The following is a 23,071-nucleotide window of genomic DNA, read 5'->3' as shown; positions in this document are numbered from 1 at the left end:
TGCACATTAATATCAGTAGCTCAGGGTGCAGGGAACCCGGGAGGTAACTGTTGGGCTGTTAGTCTTAGCTGATGACACAACACAACTTGGGGTTCAAAGACTTTGTCCCCAGATTCCTCAAATGATGTGGAGTTGGGTGGGAACCACCTCTCTCCACAAAGGAGGTGTATACCAACAGCACATTTCATTTATGTTCAGTGATCTGCTGGTAAATGTTTAAAAACCAGTTTTCAAGGGGTAAAAATTCCTGGTGTATAGCACTGGCCCATGTCTGCAGTGTAAATACTCCCTGGCAGATTAAAAAAAATTTTTTTAACATTTTTATTTATTTTGAGAGACAGAAGGATTCAGAGTATGAGTGGGGGAGGGGCCGAGAGAGAGGGAGACATGGAATCTGAAGCAGGCTCCAGGCTCTGAGCTGTCAGCACAGAGCCTGACGCGGGACACAGACCCACGAACCGTGAGATCATGACCTGAGCCGAAGTCAGACGCTTAACCGACTGAGCCGCCCAGGCGCCCCCATCCTGGCAGATTTTAAGATTTTGTGGAACATGGATTTGGGAAGAGACCTGTGCGGTGGCTGCCGTGAGCTGGCTCCGGCACACCGCTGGGTGTAAATTCTATCTGACACACGTTCATTGAGAGCGTACCGGGGGCCAGGCACTGTCCTGGAGCGGACGTGACAGCAGCGAACCAAACAGACAAGGCATAGACTGAGTAGGAGAGACGGACAGTGACAAACGAGCTAACCAGGGAGCACATAGCGTGGAGTGAAGCTGGAGCAGAGTCAGAGGGAGGCTTGAGCCGGGTGGGGGTTTGCATACAGCAGACCGCACGGCCTCTAAGTGACGGCAGGAGCACACATTTATTCCAGGGAAGGAGTGAGTCCATGAGGATGCCTGGGAAAAGAACATTCCAGAGAGACGAGAAAACAAGCGAAAAGTCAATGAGGTGGCGGGCAGGAGGTTGCTTGGGTGTCTGGGGCTTGCATTTCGTCTCTTTCTGGAGGTCTGGAGATCCGGGAAGCCTGCGCTTGCCTTCTTTCTAAAACATGGATGTATTTCTGGCCGTGGTCCATGGAAACAGTATTGCCCGAGAGGAAAGCAAGGGTGGAGCCCTGGAGTGACCCACGATTCTCTCTCCCTCCCACCCCAGTGCGAAGGCTTTGTTGCGGGGCGGATGCTATCCTAGCGTTTGCTCTCGTGTCTGCCATGCCTCCCGCTCCTTCAGGGTCCTCATCGAGATCGGGTCCTGATCTCCTATTCCTCTTGCATTCAAGCCTATGCCCCAGCCTAGAATGGCATTCCCTCCACAGGGGAAGGATTGGCTCACTGCTGATTTCCTGTCTCCCAGAGCAGTGCCGCCCACCTCCACCCCCCACCCTCCCCATCAACATTCGGTAAATATTGAATAAATTAACACAGGAAGGTGCAAGCATCTGATTAGTTCATTAGGCTCTCGGGTGAGGTCTTGCCTGAGCTGTTAACCCACACCCTCAGCGTCTCCCCATCCCTCGGCCTGCCGGGTCCGTTCACTGCTCTGCACCCGCACAGTCGCCAGAGAAGAGGCACTCACAGTCACTGAATAATTGCAAGCACGGATATTATTTTATTCAAAATGACTAATTTTTATTCCAAATTTCTTTTATTCCTCGTTCATATAATGGATAGGACTTTCTATTGATTTTTTTTTTAAACTGTGTGCAGGGAAGTAAAACTATCTATGAATTTTATTGCAACACAGTGAAGGAAGCATTAACATCTTTGTCCTACAAAGGGGCTGCCGGGCTGCCGGCTATGAGAAGGACTGGGGTAGACAGAATGACATCGGGCCCTGGGGGGTCACCTTGAGCATCTCTGATGCAACAACACAACTCAGGGCAGATGGAGGGCAACCCTGGAGACGCTGGGAAACTGCTGGCGTCTTCAATGAGCCACACGTCTGGGGAGAAGGCAGGCCTTCCTTCCCGGCGCCCGCTGTGAGCACGTGCTGGGCCGGAGCGAGGACTGTTTCGTCTCCACGGCTGTCAGAACCTCTTCAGGGGCGCAGGGAGCGGGGGTTTGAAGTGAGCGTCTCGCTTCGTGCCACGTTTGATGTTCAGCGCACAGAGAAAGTACAAAGCCAGAGAGGTGATCCAAGAAGTGAGGGTCTTTTCCTTGTGGGAGCAAAGTCTTGCTGGGTTTAAACACGGATCAGCCTGCCTCGACGCTAATAATGAGACTGGGAAATATATTGACATTGCAGGTGTTTTAAGTGCGAAGATAAAACAGACGTTTCTTTTCATCTATTCATCAGTGACTCGACAAGACTCCCAGCTCAAGAGATTTGGTTTTATTTATGTATTTATATATGTACGTATGTTTCTTTTTCCACGCTGACTTCTAAGATAAAGAAGTTCTTGGCAATGTCTAATCTCTCAAAATGGGTAACTGGCAACTGAGTGTTGGAAGAGATATTAAGGACTGTGACAGCGGGGATTGTTGGCTCTGTCCCCCACACACCCTGCAGTTAGGTTGGAATGGTCATCCCTGTGTTAGAGACAAGGGAGCCAGGCTCTGGGAGTGAATTTCACCGAGCCCAGCCTTCCGGGAATTGGGTCCCTGGGCTCAGACACAGGCTTTCTGGCTCCGAGACTGCTGGTCCCTTTGATGAGGAGTTAACTGTGGGAGGCAGGGACACACAGTACAAGTCAGGGTTCTCCAGAGAAACGGAACCAACAGGATGTGTACACATAACATACCTAGAGAAAGATTTTATTCTAAGGAATTGGCTCATGGGATTATGGCAGCTTGGCAAGTCCAAACTCTGCAGTGGGGGCGGGCAAGCAGGAAGCAGGGGGAAGGGCTGTATCCCCTCTTGCTTGGGGGAGGTTAATCTTCTAGTAAGGCCTTCAACTGATTGGATAAGGCCCACCCTCATAAAGGGTAATCTGCTGTACTCAAAAGTACATTCTTCTAAAAAATACCTTCACAGAAACAGAATAATGTTTGATCAAGTATCTGGGCACTGTGGCTCAGCCACATTGACACAGTAAATGAGTCATTACACATATATTCATTTTTAAATACATTTTTGAAAGTGTATTTGTTTATTTTGAGGGAGAGAAAGTGTGTGTGTGTAAGGAGGGGAGGGGCAGAGAGAAAGGAAGAGAGAATCTCAAGCAGGCTCTGCGTTGTTAGTGCACATATTGACTCAGGGCTCGATCCCACAAACCATGAGATCATGACCTGAGCTGAAATCAAGTCAGATGCTTAACTGAATGAGCCACCCAGGTGCCCCAAATACATTTCTTGATGATGACAAATACAGTACATATTCAATCTAGAAATTTCAAAATGGAAAAGATATAAAAAAGGAAAACTATTCAATCCTGTGGGGGCCCATTGGGATGGATAGTGCCTAACACCTTAATTCGAGGCATGTGAACATCGTAAGAAATATGTTTTCATACCCCGATGTGATATCATCTCACAGTAATGTTTTACATACAATTCTTTTCATTTAGCAAAACTCCATGAATTTTCCCCAGGTTAATAAATATTCTTCCATATCTTGATTTTTTAATATAAATTTTTAAAGTTTATTTTGAAAAAGAGGCTGAGAGCATGAGCAGGCGGGGGGGTGCAGAGAGAGAGGGAGAGACAATCTTAAGCAGGCTCCCCACTGTCAGGGCAGAGCCCCATGTGGGGCCTGAACCCATGAGATCATGACGTGCATGAGACACTTAACTGACTGAGCCACTCAGGTGCCCCCATATCCTGGGTTTTTTTTTTAAATTTTTTTTTATTTCTTTTTTTAAAATTTTTTTAACATTTTATTTATTTTTGATACAGAGAGAGACAGAGCATGAGAGGGGGAGGGTCAGAGAGAGAAGGAGACACAGAACTGGAAGCAGGCTCCAGGCTCTGAGCTAGCTGTCAGCACAGAGCCCGACGTGGGGCTCGAACCCACAAACGTGAGATCTGACCTGAGCCAAAGTCAGAGGCTTAACCGACTGAGCCACTCAGGTGCCCCCCCATATCCTGGTTTTAATGATAGCACAGCAGGTCTGTCTCCCGATGACCACACTGAATGGCTTCCCCTTCCACTCAACAGCCTCTCTCCTTTGTGTCTGATAATAATATTTGGTCCAGGTGATGCCAGGTCTTATCTCTTGTCCCAATGTAAAGGCATAGGACAAAGTTGCAAATATCAAGAAAGAAAGTTTTCTTTTCTCGAGTTGCTAGGCGGTACCTTATAGGTCTAGGACTATTGGAGGCCATTTTTGTCAATCCTTGGACTTGATTCCTAAGAATCCAGGATAGAGGAAAGCAAAGTAGAGAAATGAAGGAAAACAGATTTCTGATTACATTTTTGAACACCTGGATCCAGCCATGCCTGAAGCTTCCCTCCTTTACTTTTCAGCTATGGAAGATAATAAATCCCTCTTCTTTTGCTTAAGCCAGTGGAGTTTGATTGTCACTTTCCCCTAAAGGTTCCATCTGATATGGCATCATTCCATCTGACATGCACTCAGTACATGAGTATAATATATATTTTTTAAATAATTTACCCATGGTGGGCAAGATGTTGCCAGGGGATTTGGAGATTGCAAGATGACTAGGGTGTGCTCCATGATCTCCAAAAACCTGTGATCCTGTGATCCAATAATTACAGCCAAGTTCTTTTTAGAATCTACAAGGATGTAAATTCCAACAGCTTATGGGGATCAGGACAGGCTTCCAGAGGAATAAGCACTTGACATTGACCTTGAAGGAGAGGATGATAGGATTTCAAATTCCTAAATCTAAAAGGATCTAAAAGAACCTAGGTGTCTAGGTCTTGAAGCACAGCTTTAACGACTGACCTGGGGATCTTATTAAAACGTGATATTTGAATCCGTAAGCCTAGGGCAGAACCAAGATTCTGCACTTCTGATGAGTTTCCAGATGTAGTGGCCCTGCTGGTCCATAGGCCACACGTGGAGTAGGGAGGGTGTGGCCCTTGGCCCCCTCCTCCAGCCTCACCTCACGCCATGCCTCCACTTGCCCCGGGCCCACCTTGGAAGCCTCCTTTGTGACCTGGGAGCACACACAGCCCCGGCCTGGCCCCAGGCCTGCAGCCCACTGGACCCTCTGCCCGCCTGCTCCTTTCTGAACTCCTACACGGAGGGCTTCTCTCCACGCTCCGCCCAGCGGCCCACACCTCAGGCCATCGGCCACCGGGGCCCTTACTGTTTCACGTGCCACTTTCCAGCCCTCGCTGTTTCCAAGCTTTTCCATGTTCCAGTGGAGGCAGAACATGGTACTTACAGGGCTCTCTGGGCTGAAGGGATAAGCAAAAAGTGGAGGGGCTCCACATCTCATCCGTGCGTGATACGTTCCTGGCACATGGCTGGGGACCCCGGCCGACCCATGTCGGCCTGCCTTACCTCTTCTGTACCAGTTACCAACATCTGCAGTTACCGTATGATTGATTTGCTCACTACCTGACTCTTCTGGCTCATTGCTCTCTCCTCCATGGCGTCTGGCACCTGACGGGCACTCAGCACACATCCCCCCAGGGAAGTGAGTGGAGGATGATGGATGGGGAATGGAGGGAGACAGGTAGCAGGAAGGACACTTCTGGCGAAGGGAAGATCGTGAGTAACAGTGAGGAATAGAATGAGTCACCCCGTTGAGCTGGAACCAGAGTGGAGTATGTGTAGGAGGTGACAGATGGCATGGAAGGTTGGGAACGTTCTGTAGAGGGCACCTGTGAGGCACCGACACTCAATCTGCTGGGTGCTGGGGCGCTGTGATCAGGTATGGTGGGAGCTCAGCTCGCTGAGTGTGGACCTGGCTGTGGGGAGGGGGTGGGCTGGGGCGGGGGCACCTGTGGCTGCTCGAGTCCCCGCATCTTCGAGGATAGTCCAGGTGAGGCTGGGCACGGAGGTAGGGGTGGGGCAGAAGAGAGGGAAGAGACGTGCAGGCAGGTGAGGGCTGGGAGCTGGGGATGGTGGGAATCATGGGCCATAGGGACTGAGTGGGGACCAGGGACCAGGGGTGTGGACCCAACGGGGGTGCTGCTCTGACAGAAACAGAAGGTCACAGGGAGGAGCAGGTTCTGAGGGGAAGTCTGAGTGAAAAGAGGTTTCTCTGTTCGCTGACTCTAGCTTGAGAGCTGATAGTTATATAACCTGAAGTCCCAAATTTAACGCAAGTGTCAGCCTGTGACACTGAGAGCAATAGGCGGGGATGTGTCCCGACTCTGAGCATCTCAGTTCCTCTGCTCTGGGTGGGGGGGAGGTAAGTGCATCTTGGAGAACGGCTGTGAGGTTCCGAGACAGGTGAGGCGTCCATGGCGGGTTGCAGTGTGGTGTAGACGCAGAGGAGGTGTCGAAATCCTCCAGCACAGAAGCCTTTATGCCCCCAGTTGCTGGGCGCGTTGGTAGCTGACAGATGCCAGCTGAGTCCTGTCTTATCCAAGGACACACCTCGTTCTCTGGGGTCAGCTACACGCGGAGACCAGCCGATGTGGGGACCCAAAGGCTCCCTACCAAGGTGGGACAAGCATGAGAGCACTAGGCTGCAGCTCCAGAGCTCCCCGTGGGACGGGCTGAGGCCCTTGTCGGGACTGCACTGCGGGCCGCCCCTTGCTCGGTCCATCCCTGCTGCCTTCACTCTCTGGGCAGAGCTGGCTTTGTTCCAAGGCGCGCTCCCCAGTAAACTTCCCGCAAACAAGTGTCTCCCTCTGAGTCTGCATCCCAGGGAACCCAACCTGTGACACATGCTGTTGTCTTGACAGAATGATTTTAAGCCACCAGAATATCAGGTGTCACTTGTTGGCCAAGAAACTTAGACACTATCCTGACATTTTCAGCCTAGAAGCTGTGCTGTGGACCCCATCCTAGAGTCATGTTTGTAGATGCATGATAAAATACAGAGGATTGCAAAAAAACCCAATATTATTGAAACACAGTTATCAAACTATGATAAAAACAGACTTATGACATATTAACACATGACACAGAAATTATTATGACACAGTGATAATGGTTAGTGGAAGACCTGCCGGTAGGTCTAATAATCTAGAAGAAGCACTCCGTGTTGATATTTCAAGATACATAAGACAGCTACAACGTGATATGAAAATAACTGACTTCTGTTAATGACACAGAAACAGGGTTTGTAAATACCAAGGTCGATGAAGATAAAGATGTAAGTTTTCCCCACCGAAAACCGCGGACCTCGCCCCAAATTCTGTGCATGCACTCACTGAAGATTTGTGACCCGTAGGTTAAAAAAGAAAGTCTTGGTGTTGTAGTATTGCTATTACTTTAACTTACTCCGTTCTGGACGGTGTGATGTAAATGTGTGTGTTAGGGACCCTCTAAGCCAGTAAGGAACCACCCGCCAGGGATGGTTCTGATGAGATCAGTAGGGTCACATTTCTTTTTTTTTTTTTATGGTTTATTTATTTTTGAGACCGTAAAAGCCAGAGCACGAGTGGGGGAGGGGCAAGTATAGACAAAGGCATAGAATCAGAAGCAGGCTCCAGGCTCCGAGCTGTCAGCACAGAACCTGATGGGGGCTCAAACCCACGAACTTCGAGATCATGACCTGAGCTGAAGTCGGACACCTAACCGACTGAGCCACGCAGGCGTCCCCAGAGGAGTCACACTTCAGGACACCTGCTGCAATCTCCTCTGTTGGCCTTATCACTGGTCAACACCAGGTGTCACACTAATTAGCACAGAGAATAGCAAAGTGAGTTTTTATTGGTGAAATTCTCGCTAACAATCTAACAGATGTCAGAAATGAGCTCTTGTTAGTAAAACTAGTGGTATTCAAGTGCAGGGGAATGGGTGGAATGTTTTTGAGACACTCTCTACGTTTGGATGACTGGGCTTAATATTTCAACAAGGCTTCCCCCCGCGTCCTTAGGGGTGGTGCCTGTGTCCAGCCACAGGGTTGGAGGCTGTCTGATTGCCCAGTATGAGCCATTGTAACAGGATCCTGCCTCTAAATGTTTCTGTCTGATCCTCAAGAACACATTCCCTGTAATGTGTGAGTACATCAGCTAAGAAGTTGGAGAGCTGGAAGTTTACCAAGGTCGTGTGGTATAAGCCATTTGTTAACTGCATGCTCATGAAATAAATAAAAATTTGTGAGGTGTGGTGAATTTAGTCTGAGGTTTGCTTTCACTATAACTGGTGGCGAGGCTGCAGAGACGTGGCTAACCCTTGCTCACCTCACACGTTCTGGAAAATTCTCCTATCTATCAAAAACAACCCAAGAGATTGTATGTGACCATATTGGCTTAGATAATTAGCAAGAATGACAGTTAAATCTTCAAGAGTTTCAGGGGTGCCTGGGTGGCTCAGTCGGTTAAGCGTCCGGCTTCGGCTCAGGTCATGATCTCACGGTCTGTGGGTTCGAGCCCTGCTTAGGGCTATGTGCTGACAGCTAGCTTCGAATTCTGTGTCTTTCTCTCTCTCTCTGACCCTCGCCTGCTCATGCTGTCTGTCTCTCAAAAATTAAAAAAAAAAAAAAAAGAGTTCTGTCGTGTCAAATCATCTCTACCACCACCAGTACTTTGCAAGAGACAGGCTTGAGGTCAGGAAGAGGAAGACTTATTGTCAAGAGGGTGGAACTTTGGGTTAATTAGTTAATGAATGTTTAGATAATTAGCCTGGAGGGAATGAGAGGTCAGAGCTTTACCCAAATGGCCCCAGAGAGAGGGTCTGTTGGGCCTGGCTGCTTCCCTAGAAGTTAATGTGGACAATCCTTGCTTTTTTGGGATGGTTCCAGCTTTAACAAACAGCCAGCAGGACTCCCCGAAATGCTCCTCCGGAGGGAAATGAATCTGGAGGAGGGAGGGCGGGGGAGGCTAAATGTGAGGAGCACTGTGTCTGCTGCCCGTGGAGTCCTGGGCTTTATCAGCAACCAAGAAAAAGCTCTTTGAGTCTCTTACTCAGAAACAATGCCGGGTAGCACCAGGAATGGATCATAGGCCAAAGTAATCCTTTCTTTTGATCAGTGATCCCTTTATATGAAATCAAGTACCGTCACATGACTGGGGTGAAAGAGAGTACCCTTCTAATACTACGCTGACATATCTATCCATCAGGTTATGGGGGAGGGGGAGGAGGAGAGATGAGCAGGAACCCAGCCCACCTCCCCCCCCCATCCCCCAAGCACTTCGCCTGTTCAAAACCATTAATTGAAGGCCAGCTCTCCATCTGTTCACTCAATCACTCACTTATTTGTTCAGCACACGAACTTGACCACCTTCTAGACTCTAGTCACTGTGTTAGGCTTTGGGACATAGTAGAAACAAGAATTTTTCAAAAAGTTGTTTTAAGTTTATGTTTTTATTTTGAGAGAGACAGAGACAGCACAAGTGGAGGAGGGGCAGGGGGGGATAGAACCCCAAGCAGGCTCCATGCTGCCAGCACGGGGCTTGAACCCATGAACTGTGAGCTCATGACCTGAGCTAAAGCCAAGAGTCTGACACTCAACTAATTGAACCACCCAGATGCCCCTAGTATGTAGTTCTAATTGTAATATGTGTTAAGTAGGGAAATGGAGGATAGCGTGAGAATATAAAATGGGAGGAAGAGTGGCATCTAATCTAGCTTGGGAGATCTGGGAGGAACTCCAGGAGGAGGTGACTTTTAAACTGAGGCCTAAAGATTCAATCAAACATTAGGAATGATGCCTAGCAGGTGAAGGGTGTGTGTGTGTTTGTGTGTGTGTGTGTGTGTGTGTGTGTGTGTGTGTGTGTGTGTAGATCATGCTATGCAGGGCTCACACAACAACTTTATGGTGGGAAGAAGCCTAGCTGAGTTCAAGAAATAGAGGGCACTGTGACTAGGGTGGGCATAAATGTGGAATGCTAGCTGGCGAGATAGGGATTATGCTGAGGATACTGGTAGGAATCAGACAGAACAGTTGTCTTTGGGGCTTACGTTAAATGGGAGAAATCGTTGTGTGACTGGGTAAATGATACCAAAATAGAGATATCTACAGGAGGGCTCTAAGACTTCAGAGGACAGAGTGGCCGAGAGGGCCTGGAGGAGTCAGGGAAGGCCAGCAAGAGGAGATGAGATTCGATCTGCATCTCAACGATTGCATAGGAGTTTGTTAAGCCTATAGAAAGGCGGTTGGAAAAGTATATGCAAAGGCCGGGTAGGTGGTCAGAGTGACTGGAGCATCGCGTATGCTACAGGAAATATCAGGACATGACCCAAGACCATATGAGCTAAGGGCCAACGGCATTTATTTTTTCTTTTAATATCAGTTCATATGTGAATTTTCTCCACATAATACACATATTCAGTTAGAATTTTCTGATTTTAAACACTGTAAAAATATCGTCATCATCTTTGTTTTCTGGGCTCATAAGCGGATTCAACTCTTTTTCTTGGTTGGGCAGAATATTTTCAACGCCCCCCAAATGAAGGCTTCTGCAAATATTTTTAAAATAGTTATATTCTTGCAAATGTATTCTACACTACCCAGCTCTCAAGTCTGTGGTATTTACATAACTCAGAAGCCTGAGCAGGGGACCCTGACACTGATTAAGCTTTGAGGAATTTACATTTTTCTATCTGGAGACTCACTGAATCACAGAGATGATTCTCGTATCCTTAAAAATCCTCTCGTAACCTGCACATGCCACCTTGCCTGGATCTGTCTGGGAGCTTGTCATTACTGGAATGTTCACTGTTCCCACTCATTTTCCAATTCATCAGCAACATACGTGGTCTGTCATTTTCCATCAATAGATTCATGTATTTGTTCTGGTTAAATGTTAATATTTCAGTCAGGCCGGTTAATAGCTGTGCAGTAGTGTGCTCATGAATGGGGAGGGGGACCCTGATTTGTAGCATTTGCCAATTACTCTGGTCTTAATATTCCCACCACACTAATTTCAAGCCTCCGATGTTTAACACCTGCCTCACAAAATTGCTGAATATTTCACAGCCAGCACCCTGTGGAGCTGTGTGACCTTTGTCAACTTACTTAACATCTTCAGGCTTGTTTCCTGTTCTGGAAAATGCGGATAACAATAGTAGCTATTTGCAGGGTGGGCGTGAATATTAAGCAAGTTGCTCCACTGACAGCACTAGCCAGAGTGCCTGCATATACGGGAGTATGCAGTCAGTAAATAATTGTTGCGTTGTTGGTATGGTTTACAAACACCAAATTGTTATTTAATGAACAAAGCCCCAAACAGCCCACCCCCCGCCCCGATTTCCGAAGACATTTGTGGATCTCCAGAGAGGTGGATCGTGTATAATCATTTTGCTGCATGAATCTTTTATGAATAGTTAGGATTTCGTTCACTTCTATTTAGCAAAAGATAATTTTATAGTTGTTTCAAGAGTGTCCAGCTAGTGTATGTTGGACTCCGTGACTGTCATTTAAAAAAAAAAATCTTTGTGCTTTTCCTAATTTAAACAAAACACTGCTGAAAGCTTGAAAATGTCCTTTATGATTTTCTCTTTAATACCCAGAAAGAATGGAATTATACCTTGTTCCTTCATGTATTTCAGGGGAATAGAATTAACTTGCCTGCTTTATGTGGCTAAGAACATAGTACCCTATGTTGTCAAACAGCTTTATAAATTAGCGGCACTAGCTGCCGATGCCCTGCGTGCTTCCAGAAGTTATATAAATGGGCAGCTGCTGAAATTCTGGCAGAGGGAACGTCTGAGGTAATGGTTTGGGTGAGAGCTTCCCCCATAGTCTCTTGTGATCCTTCAAGGAAAACAGACGAGGGTTGTAACCATCTTTCATTTTTATAATAAAGTGTCAAGATGCCTGTGGCTGCACATACAGAATACCTAACAGTGGCTAGAGCAGTAAAGACATTTAATTATCTCTTATAATGAGATGTGTGCCGATAGGCAGTGCCAGGCTGGTGCAGGGTCTCAGTCACGACTTTCTGTCTCTTCTCTTATGCCCAACATGCTGCTTCTGGTCTTTGGCTTGTTGCTTTGTGGTCGCAAGATGGCTGCTGCAGCTCCAAGCATCAGGTCCTTACACAACCACGGTCAAGAGAAGTGGGGAAGGGATGGCCACAGGGAACTGGGCTGATTTTTATCAGGAAGCAAAAATTCTCCCAGAAGCCCCCAAGCAGACTTCTCCTTGTATCTCACCGGCCAGAACATGGCTGTGTGGCCTCCTCTAGCAGCAAGGAAGGATGGGAAAGAGCATCGGACAAGGTGCAGTGGGACCACCATGTTGGTTTAGACCCATCATGATTTATTCCTTGCAGCTTGTGGAGGAGTCTTCGGTCCCTGAACTCAAGGGCTCCAGGCCTTCTACTGGAGTAAAGTTCAGGTTCTGGGCTCTGGTAGCAAAAAATGGGGGTGCGGAGGGAGCAGTGTCTGCCACGTGCATTGTATAAATGCCATGTGCGTGACCCTCATTTGTTAGACTTGACTGGGAGGCAGGTAAGGTACGGGACACCTGATTCTGCCTGCCTGATGTTCACTCCTCTTCCTTCTAATGACGGGACCTTGATTTTCCTTTGGAGAATCGCCTCTCCTCCACTCCCGGACCACATGAAGTGGAGCCAGACCCCAAGGTTCAGGTGACCCTGGCCGCTCAGCTCCTGCCTCCTGTCCATATCGACTGCTTCAGGGATGGGCACATGGCCCAATCTGGTTCAGCGAACTTCAATCCCTGGAGACTTGGGGTAGCTGTTTGCAAAGAGTAGGTTTCTTTGGAGGGGGCTGGTGGGATGGGGCCTCTGCCAGCTCAAGGGGAGGGTTCACTGGCCTGAGAGGAAAGCCAGTCAAGAAGTGAAGACAGGTGGCTGCCAACGCTGGATGCCCATCTCCTAGACTTTCCGTGCACAGCCCATGTAGTTGTTCTGTTTATATAGAAAGAGCCATAGGTGACCTTCCATGTAAAACTTGCCTGCCCTCCTGGGGGAGGATGGATCACTCTTCCATCTTTGCCCCCGCTGACCACAGATGGGCTCTGCCATCATGCTTTTCACTGCCTTGTGTTGTTCTTTTCTTTATGTCTGTGCTTTTCCCTCCCCATGAGGTCATGAAGCTCCTCGTGGAATGGACTGTAGTGGTCAAGGGCACAGGGGCTGGAATGCTGGCTCTGCCACTTCCCGGTGTGACTGTTCCCGTCTGTTCTGAAGGTTAGGAGTCTGACATGGGTTTCCCTGGGCAGAATCAGGAGGCAGACAGGGCTGTGTTCCTTCCGGAAGCTCTGAGGGAGAACCCGTTTTCTTGCCTTTTCCAGCTTCCAAAGACAGCACACGTCCCTTGTTGTGGCTCCCCAATTCTATCTTCAAAGGCAGGACATGTTCTTCCCCCACTGTGTCCCTCTGTCCTTGCCATCAATGTCACTTCTCTGACACTGAGTCTCCTGCTTGTGAGTACATTGGTCCTACCTGGATAACCTCTCTCCTCTGTCAGCTAGCTAACAACCTTAATTCCACCTACAACTTTAATTCCCTGTGTCACATAACATAACGTAGTCACAAGTAACGTAACATAGTCACAGGTTTGGGAATTCAGATGCAGGGCTCTTTGGGGGCCTAATCTTCCACAGCATATCATACTTTTTTTAAGGTTTAAATGAGCTAATACACGTATGCGGATACACAGCAAGTGCTCAGTAAATGTTGGCTATTATTTCTCTTTCCCAAGTGCCCAGCTTCTAGTGGGATTATAGAGTGGCTACTCCTCCCCTTGAGAAGTGGAATCTACATCCCCTCTCTTGAACCTGGGCTATGAGATCACTTGACCAACAGACTGTGGCAGAGGGTGACACTATGCCAGTCTGGGGTCCCAGGCCTCAAGCAAGTGGGCATCTTCTGCCTCCTATCTCTTAGGATACTGGCCACCCAGCCACCATGCTGTGAGGAAGCCCAAGCCGCCCTGTGGAGGGACGCACACGGAGAGGGAGCACCAGCCGTGCTCTGAGCCATCTCAGAAGCAGCTGCGGCAGCCTGGAGGAGCTGTCCCAGCTGAGCAGAGCGGTGACGCGTCCTACGGCCGAGCCCTGCCCAAATTGAGAACCAACGAAACAGTTGTTGGGTAAGCCACTGAGTTCTGGTTGATCGGTCATGCAGCGGCAGGTAACAAAGCGAAGCTCAAAATAGTATTCAGGGAATGATTAAAGAAACAAACCAGCAGGATTAAAAAAATGTTTATTCATTTTTGAGAGAGAGAGAGAGAGAGACAGAGCATGAGCCAGGGAGGGGCAGGGAGAGAGGGAGACACAGAATCTGAAGCAGGATCTGAGCTGTCAGCACAGAGCCTGACGCGGGGCTGAACACACAAATGGTGAGATCATGATCTGAGCCAAAGTCGATGCTTAACTGACTGAGCCACCCAGGCACACTGCCATCAGCACTTAAGGACAGAAAACAAGTTGCTTAAGGACCTGTGTGCCTTTCACCCACAGATCCTTCTAAAGCTTGTGGAACATCTTCCAAAAGGCCACGAGGGACGACATCCATACAGACAACTTCCCTAGGGCACTTGTACCTTCTAACAACCGATCACAAAGTAACAGATTAAAAAATGACCACTATGCTTTGAATGGCTGACCTGGCCAAAGGTGTGGACAGAGCCTTTGTGAGATGAAGCTACTTGGAAAGGAAGATTCCAGACAACACTTGGCTGCAGTATCTATTCCCACCCACCCCTAACGCCCCCTGCCCAGGAATTGGGTTTCCAGGGTAGGAGGATTACTTCCCACCTCGGTCTGGAATCAGACAGGATGACATTCTCATTCAGGTGCAGCCCTCGGTTCAATTACATCCCGACCAAGTCTGCCGAGAGGAGAGCACAGAAGCCCTTTCAGAGGAAAAAAAGAAGCATTAAGAATGCAACATCAAGATCTTGATTTATACCATTCACATTTACCTGTCAGTCTCCTTGGATACGCCTCTCAATTGCAGGGTGCAGATGGCGGTTAGGAATTCTACTCACATGCTGGGGTTGGTTGCCGCATAATTAAACGTAAAACAGCCACCCAAGGAAGCTGGAGAAAGATGATTGTTCTCCAGTGGATGTCCAGGGAGGAGCCTGGAGGACCTCAGGGTCTTAAAGAGGCCTCAGAGCAAACTGCTGTTCTTGGCCACTTCTCCTCACCAGAGCACGTGGTGCCTTGCTGCCTGCGGAATGCAGGCGTTTGTCAGAACTCGTTTCTGACCTTTATTATCGATGAGGTGGCCATCATTGCGTGGCCTCGGTCCCACCAGATGGCAGAAATGCCCTCCCTCCCTCTGCACTAGGTGAATCAGCCTAGTGCACCTGCATTCTCGGATCGCCTGCCCAGGCCCGGGTGGATGCAGGGCTAGGTCGATACGGGGGGTTGAAGAGTGTCCCCGCCAAATTCATGTCCACCCAGGACCTCAGAATGTGACCTTGTTTGGAAATAAGGTCTTTGTGGATGTAATTGGTTAAGATGAGATCTTCCTGGATTGGTGTGGTCCCCAAATCTGATCACTGTTGTCCTTATAAAGACAGGAGAAGACACAGAGAGACAGACAGAGAAGACGTTTCTGGAAAGGTGGAGACAGAGACTGGAAGGATGTATCTACAAGCCAAGGAACTCCAAGGGTTGCTGGCGACCCCCGGAAGCCGAGAGAGAGGGAGGCCTGGGACAGATTCTCCCTCAGAGCCTCCAGAAGGAGTCAGTCCTGCAGGGACCTCCATTTCAGACTTGTAGCCTCTTGAAGAGGGAGAGATTCCCCCCCAGTTTGTGGTAACTTGTTAGGGTTGCCCCAAGAACTAGCGCAGCCCCTGGACGGTGGCGTTCTAGGCGGGTTGCAGAGTTCAAGATGAAGGGAGGGGCAGAGCCTCTGATGCCCAGGAGCTCCCCCAACTTGAGGTGGAGCTCATCCGCAAGGAGACTGGAAGAAAGCTGAGAAGTGTCTCCCCCAGGACCCCCTCCCCGATAAGAATCCCAGGAGAGCAAAGCCTTCATTAACGCTTTCATTCCCGCTAAGAGTCCTCAAGGGATGAACATTTCTCCTTTCCTCTCTATTTGTCGGAAAAATAAACAACCTTATCTCAAGTACTTAATCAAATCACAAGCATGTCCAGGGGAGATTATAACCATGTGCAGACGTTTTTATCTGCAGATTAGTGTGTACACTCTTGGTCTTGTGAACTCTGACTGCCCCTGTTCAACATGGCCGGCCTGCTGGAGGCATTAGTGAACCCCATTCAAAAGAGTCCACGGGGCTAAAATTGCAAAAGCAGGAATGGCCACTAATAAATGGTATATTTTCCACCACGAGTCTGAGTATGGCCTAGTAAATAAGAACATTACATTTGCATTGAAAATTTTATGTCATCAAATTTGATTTTCCAAGCCAGTCTGAGAGTGGAGCCAACAAAGAGATGGGTCTGGTTCGTGTTGCCTGACGCCTGGATGGGGCTGTGCCTGAAACTGTTCTTATTTACCACCTTTGGGGAAAAACAGACATCCGTGAAAAAGCTGAGGTGATCATAAGCCTCAGATCATAGCATTTGATTCAAAATCTCCTATTTATTTCTTTATTTCCATTAACTCCTACAGCTTCCTCTCCTTCCCCATGTCTTCCTGGGGGCAGGAATCCTCATGTGTTTAACATGGAGCTTCCTGAGGACCGTGTTTCTAAGGTCTGTATGTGATGCTGTGGGCACCTATCATCCGCTGGTTCTCATTATGGCGTTCTTCCCCCATGGTGTGTGTTTACTATATTTTACACACCCATTCTCCTGCCAGAAAGAGTGAAGTGGAGTGGACATGTTCACCAGAGGGAACAGGTGTATGTATCTCCTGATGGAGCTATGTAAGAATTTTCTAGAGCCATAGCATCAGCAGTGGGATTGCTAGGTCCTAGCACAGTTTAACTAAGTAGTGACTGACTTCTGTGGGGCATGGGTGTCTCAGTCTATCCTCCCTACAACAGTGCCTGAAGGTTCCCGTATCTCTATTTCCCCATCAGCACTGAGCATTATCCAGCTTTCCAATATTTTCCAGGCAAATAAAAATAAAGAGATATCTCATGTTTTTAAAATTGGCATTTCTCTGATTGCTAATGATTATGAGCATCTCTTTATATACCTGTAAGTATTTTGGGGTGCCCCTTCTCTAAACTACCTGTCCATACTCTTTGCCCATTTCTTCTTTTTGGTTTGCAAAGACCACTTATATATTATACATGTATTATGTATATTAACTCTTGTTGTTTTCAGAAATTCAGAAACTATCTCTCCTTCTTTCATCTGTTCATTAACTCTGTCCTTTGTGAATCAGAAATCCTTAGTTTTAATGGCATTGCAATAGGTAGAAATCTACAGATGTCCCCCCAAGATTCTTGTTCCCTGATTATGCCATCCAACACTAACTGAGGCAACTGCAGAGGAGGGACTTGGCAAATGTAATCAAGATTATGGCCTGTGTTAGTCCATTCTGGCTTCGGTAACAAAATACCATAGATGGCGTGACTTACACATTTATTTTCTTATAGACAGAAACTTATTTTTACAGTGTGGGAAGCTGGGAAATCCAAGATCAAGGTCCCCGTAGATACAGTGTCTGGTGAGGCCCACTTTCTGGTTCAAACATGGCACCTTGCAGCTGTAACCTCATGTGGAGGGAGGGCCAAGGGAACTCCAGGGCCTCTTTCATGAAGGCACTAATCCCATTCATAAAGCCTCCCCACTCAGGATGTAATAACCTCCCAATTACCTGACTGCCTAATATCATCATCATCACCTGGGGGGTTAGGTTTCAGTGAAATGTGCAGGCATAGAAACATTCAGACCATAGCACAGACCTCTAAATAGGATTATCCTGGATTATCTGGGTATGCTCAACCTGAACACTTGATTTTTTTTTAAATTTTGGTTTAGTTTAGTTTTGTTTTACTTTAGAAAGAGAGAGAGAGAGTACAAGTGGGGGAGAGGGGCAAAGGGAAAGAGAGAAACTTAAGCAGGCTCTACGCTCAATGTGGAGCCCTACACAGGGCTGGATCCCATGACCCTGGGATCATGACCTGAGCCGAAATCAAGAGTCAACCAGCTGAACCCACCCAGGCGCCCCTAAACACTTGAGTCTTTAAGAGCGGAGACATTTCTCTAGCTGATCTCAGAAGGAAGCACGAGGAGAAATGAAATAGGAGGCTGGAGAGATTTCAGTCAGGAGACAGACTTGACTATATGTTGCCGGTTTGGAAGACAGAGGAAGGAGGCCAGGATGGATGTGGCCCGTAAAAGCTGAGAAGGACGCCCACAACTGACAGCCAGCAGGAGAATGGGGGAGCTCAGTCCCACAACTGCAGAGAACTCAACTCTGCCAACAATTGGAATGAGCCTAGAAACAGATTTCTCTCCAGAGCCTCCAGACCAGAGCCCAGGCCACCCTGGTGGGAACTTAAACCAAGTACCCAGCTGAGCTCACCAGCTTCCGACCCAAAGAGCTGCAAGGTAACAGATCAGCTCTGATCAAGGTCAGTAGATTTGTGGTAATTTGTTATGGCAGCAACAGGAAACTAAATACAGTAGTCAAATTAATCAGTCTTTTGCCTTATCATTTGTGCTTGCTTTTGAGTTTTTTCTTGCATTTTTATTGAGATCCAGTTGACAGAAGCACCGTATAAGTTTAAGATGTGCAGCATAATGACCTGACTTAAGTAGATGCAAACGTGATTGCCACGATTAGTTAATATCCATCATCTCACAGACTCCCCCCCCAAAAGGATTATAGGACATACTTATGATGAGAACTTTTAGGATTTACTTTCTTAGCGCACGGTGGTGTTAGCTACAGTCATCCTGCTAATCATTCTGTTCCTGGTACTTCTTTATCTTATAAGGGGAAGTTTGAACATTTTGACACCTTCATACAATCCCCACTCCTGATCTTTTTCCGATGAGTTTGGGTTTTGTTTTGTTTGTTTTTGTTTTGTTTTTGAGAAAGAGAGCGAGAGAAGGAGTTCATGGGGGCAGTGGAGAGGGAGAGAGAGAGAATCTAAAGCAGGCTTCATGCCCAGTGTGGAGACCAATGTGGGGCTCAATCCCACAACCCCAGGATCATGACCTGAGCTTAAATCAAGAGTTGGATGCTTATCCAATAGAGTCAACCATGTGACCCTGTTTTTTAAATTAAGATTTCACATATAGGGGCACCAGGGTGGCTCAGCAGTTGGGTGTCCAACTTTGACTCAGGTCATGATCTCATGGTTTGTGAGTTCGAGCCCTGCATCAGGCTCTGGGCTGATGGCTCATAACCTGGAGCCTGCTTCAGATACTGTGTCTCCCTGTCTCACTGCCCCTTCTCCACTTGTGTTCTCTCTCAAAAATAAACATAAAAAATTTTTTAAAAATTTACAATACGTGGTATCATACAGTACTTGTCTTTCTCTCTGACTTATTTCACTTAGTATAATGCCCCCAAATTCTATCCATGTTGTCACAAATGGCAGGATTCACGTTGTCACAAATGGCGGAATTCCCTTTTCTTTTATGGCCGGATATTAATTACTCCATTGTGTGTGTGTGTGTGTGTGTGTGTATTGCATATATAATTATATATATAATATATTAAAATATATATATATAACATTTTCTTAATCAACCTATTGATGGACACTTATGTTGTTTTCATGTCTTGGCTATTATAAATAATGCTGCAGTGAACTTGGGGTGCAGATACCTCTGACATACTGATTTCATTTCCTCTGGGTATATATCCAGGAGTGGAATTGATGGATCTGAATTTAAAAAACAAAATCCCTCCTGACCTTATGCATGCATGCATTCTAAGTGGGTGAGTGGGTGATTGGTTCTTGGGGGATGAACAACCTTAAGTCTTTTTATATATAAAGCACAGATATAAGTACAATATATAAACAGAAAATCAGTGTAACTGTGGTATTAACATTTCCCTGGGATCAGGGTGGGGGTTAAAATTAGGGGAAAAAACATCTAAAAAACCTCTCTGGGAGGTTCTAATAGAAAAAGGTTGAGAAACATTGGCCCATGTCACAGCGATATTCTGTTTTTTTAAAAATTAATTCTGCAGTATTTTTCATACTGAGGTAGGTCTTCAGTCTACATAGGATTTTACTGAGTTCCTCTGAAACATTCATTTGGAATTTTCATTGGGATTGCATTGAATCTATTGGCTAATTTGCAGAGAATTGACAATTTTATAATATTAAATCATCCCATCAAGAACACAAAAAGTCACTTCACTTCTTCGGATCATCTTCTGTATCCTTTATTCGAGTTCTAGGGCTTTCTCCGTAGAGATCTTGTGTGTTCTTTGTTATTTATTTCCAAGACACTTAAAGTATCTGTGAGTACTGTGAATAATGTCTTACTTTTGCTTCTGTATGTATTCAAATGTACGATGCATTCCAACTTCAGACACATTAAAATGTGGAAAAAATATGTGTCTTAAAGTTATTTTCCTCTATTGATTTATTGCTGGTGTCGAAAATTATATTGATTTTTATGGGCTAATCTTGTATCAGGCAACACTGCTTATAAATTCTAATAATTTGTCTGTTGATCCCATTGGTTTTTCTAAGTAAATGATGACAGTTTTATCTCTTCCCTTCCAATTTTTACACCATTTCCTTCTTTCTTTATAACATCGGCTATGACCTGTAATACTATGTAATCATTAGTGGTGATAGTCCAGTGCAAACTTTCCATTTATGGCCCAATAAGTTATTTTTCTTAAGTCAGTATGCTTGGGTTGTCTGAAATTTACAATCTGAGAACCTTAACTGATATAAAATAACCTTTTCAAGGATACTGAGTGCAGAAGTGTAGCCAATTCTTAAAGGAATCCAAATGTTTCCATCTATACTACCCAATAGCATAAGCCGTGGCTTAACACCACCTCATTCGGTGAATGGAGGCAAATGCTCTTGGAAAGGGGTGTTGGCAGGAAGAGAATAATTGGTGGGTTTAGTTGAGCGATAATAATAATTAAGATAATTACAAAGATAATAATGATCCTTCCTTCTTTATGCCTTTAAGTTTTCAAAGTAATCCTTACTCGCATTTGATTCTCCCAACAGTTCTATGAAGATGGGAAGGACAAATATCATTCATTATCTTCATTTTGCCAATAAGGGAAGGAGAGCTTTATTTTCTGCTTGGTCTGTGGATAGCTTCTCGGGAACTGGCTTCCAAGGGCGAGAGGAGCAGGCAATGGGGTGGCGGTGGGTGCTCCCGAGATCACCTACAGCTGGGAGTTGCTTATTGAAGACAGTGTGCAAAGTTCGGCTCAGATAAAGAACTCAAAATGAGAAAATGTCAGTGTCAGAAAGAGCGCAGTCTCTGAATGCTGAAGGAGGTCCAGGTGAGTGGTCTGAAACCAAGACTTTGAACCAGAGCTCCTAAACTAAGGTTCTGAGGACTTTGGTTTCTGTGAGGATTTGCGATTGATAAAAAAGCACGCGTTATATTTAAAATTTTATGTCTGCACTTGCATTTGCAATAAAAGACTGGCCGAGCAGCCCCGTTCACAGTTTTACTAAAGGTCCTTGGGCCCCTGGATTGTCAGAGTTCTGCTGGAGAAACAGAACCAGGAGACACACGTGGAGAGATTTGTTGCAAGGAACGGGCTGCAGCTGTTGTGGGGACTGTCTGGGCAAGCCTAGGATCTGTAGGGCAGGCCTCGAGGTTGGGCAGGCGTGAGCGGAAGGCAGAATTCTGTTCCAGGCAGAATTCCCCCTTCCTGGGGCAAGCCTCAATTCTGCTCTGAAAGCCTTTAAACTGATTGAATCAGGCCTATCCAGATTATCTAGGATAATCTTCCTTCCTTAAAGTAAACTGATTATACTCTTTAATCACACCTACAAAATGCTTTCAAGCAAGACTTAGATTAGTGCTTGATTCAATAACCGAGGACTCCAGCCGAACAAAGTTGACACAGAAACCTCACCACCTCAGCTCCTGCAGGAGTGTAGAGCAGCGCCAAGTTCATCGTTCTCAGCCAAGTCCGTTGATTCAAGGGGTGTTGAACGCTAGTGAGCTCTGAATTACGCAGGGGCGGGGGAGGGGTGCAGCAGGCTGAGGACGTCAGCTCCTCCCTCCCAAGTGACCTCTCCCAGCCATTCTCACCCCCTACCGACTGGCTTACAGGAGCAAACCAGCCGTCCACACGTGACAGAAAACGAGAGAGGGGCCTTCGGCTGGCTCAGGCGGTTGAGCGTCCGTCTCTTGATTTCAACTCAGGTCATGGTCTTATGACTTGTGGGATCGAGCCCTGTGTTGAGCCCTGTGCTGATCGTGCAGAGCCTGCTTGGGATTCTCTCTCTCTGCTCCTCCCCTGCTCACAGGAAGACTCTTAAGAAAAAAGAAGAAAGAAAATTCGAGAGAACATTTAAGACAGAAAAAGGGATTTTCACCCACCGTGCTTCTGCTGCCCTGGGGCTGTGCTGCCACTGTAAACACTGCAAGACATCCACTGTGTAGGTTAGAGGAGAATTGCATTGTGCATCTCCACCTGCGTTCAGTTTTCTTGTTTATCCATCATGCCCGTCTAGTTTATGTTTTAGAGTGCTTGTGTTTTACAAACTCTTTTGAGAGTAGTGAGGTGGGTTCTGGAGATGAGGTAGGATGTGCAAAAGGAGAGCTCCATGGGGAGAGCGAGGGAGAGGAGGATGTGGGGGATGGGCATTGAGGAGGGCACTTGTTGTATGACTCACGGGAATCGACCCCAAAACCAAGAGCACACTGTATACACACTGTCTGTTAGCCAATTTGACAATAAATTATACTTAAAACAAAACAAAACAACAACAACAACAAAGGAGAGCTCCAGGTCCAGGCAGTGGACAGTCCCGATGGGGTTAGGGATGGGGGGGTCGCAGGTGGGACCGGAAACCGGAAGTCAGTGATGAGGAATTCCAGTCTTCGGAGACATTTCATTGCGCTGGGCAGACGAGGGACACAAGAGCTGCTGTTCTTTATGACGGAAGCCACTCCTCCACGGGCTTTTTCACCAGCTGGTGATCCATGCGGCCATCCATGTCCTTCCATGTGTCACACAGTTTGCAGGGGCAGCAGTGGCGTGGCTCCCTGCCATGGAAAGGGCCGATCGATCATTGAGGT

At 46.9% G+C, this 23,071-nt stretch overlaps 1 protein-coding gene across 1 annotated transcript in view; it reads left to right on the top strand.

The window, feature by feature from the left end:
- LOC115305081 overlaps positions 1-21,247 on the top strand; it is a 59,881-nt gene extending 38,634 nt beyond the window's left edge. Inside the window, exons 3-5 of the mRNA XM_029955426.1 lie at positions 4,954-5,283; positions 13,828-14,032; positions 21,031-21,247. Coding sequence (XP_029811286.1) covers positions 4,954-5,283; positions 13,828-14,032; positions 21,031-21,247 — 752 coding nt within the window. The remainder of the gene's footprint in view (positions 1-4,953; positions 5,284-13,827; positions 14,033-21,030) is intronic.
- The last annotated feature ends 1,824 nt before the right edge of the window (positions 21,248-23,071 follow it).

The sequence above is a fragment of the Suricata suricatta genome, chromosome 10 (genome assembly GCF_006229205.1).
Source record: "Suricata suricatta isolate VVHF042 chromosome 10, meerkat_22Aug2017_6uvM2_HiC, whole genome shotgun sequence".
Taxonomy (NCBI): domain Eukaryota; kingdom Metazoa; phylum Chordata; class Mammalia; order Carnivora; family Herpestidae; genus Suricata; species Suricata suricatta.
The sequence above is the reverse complement of the archived record's forward strand: the minus strand, read 5'-3'. Positions and strand labels throughout refer to the sequence as shown.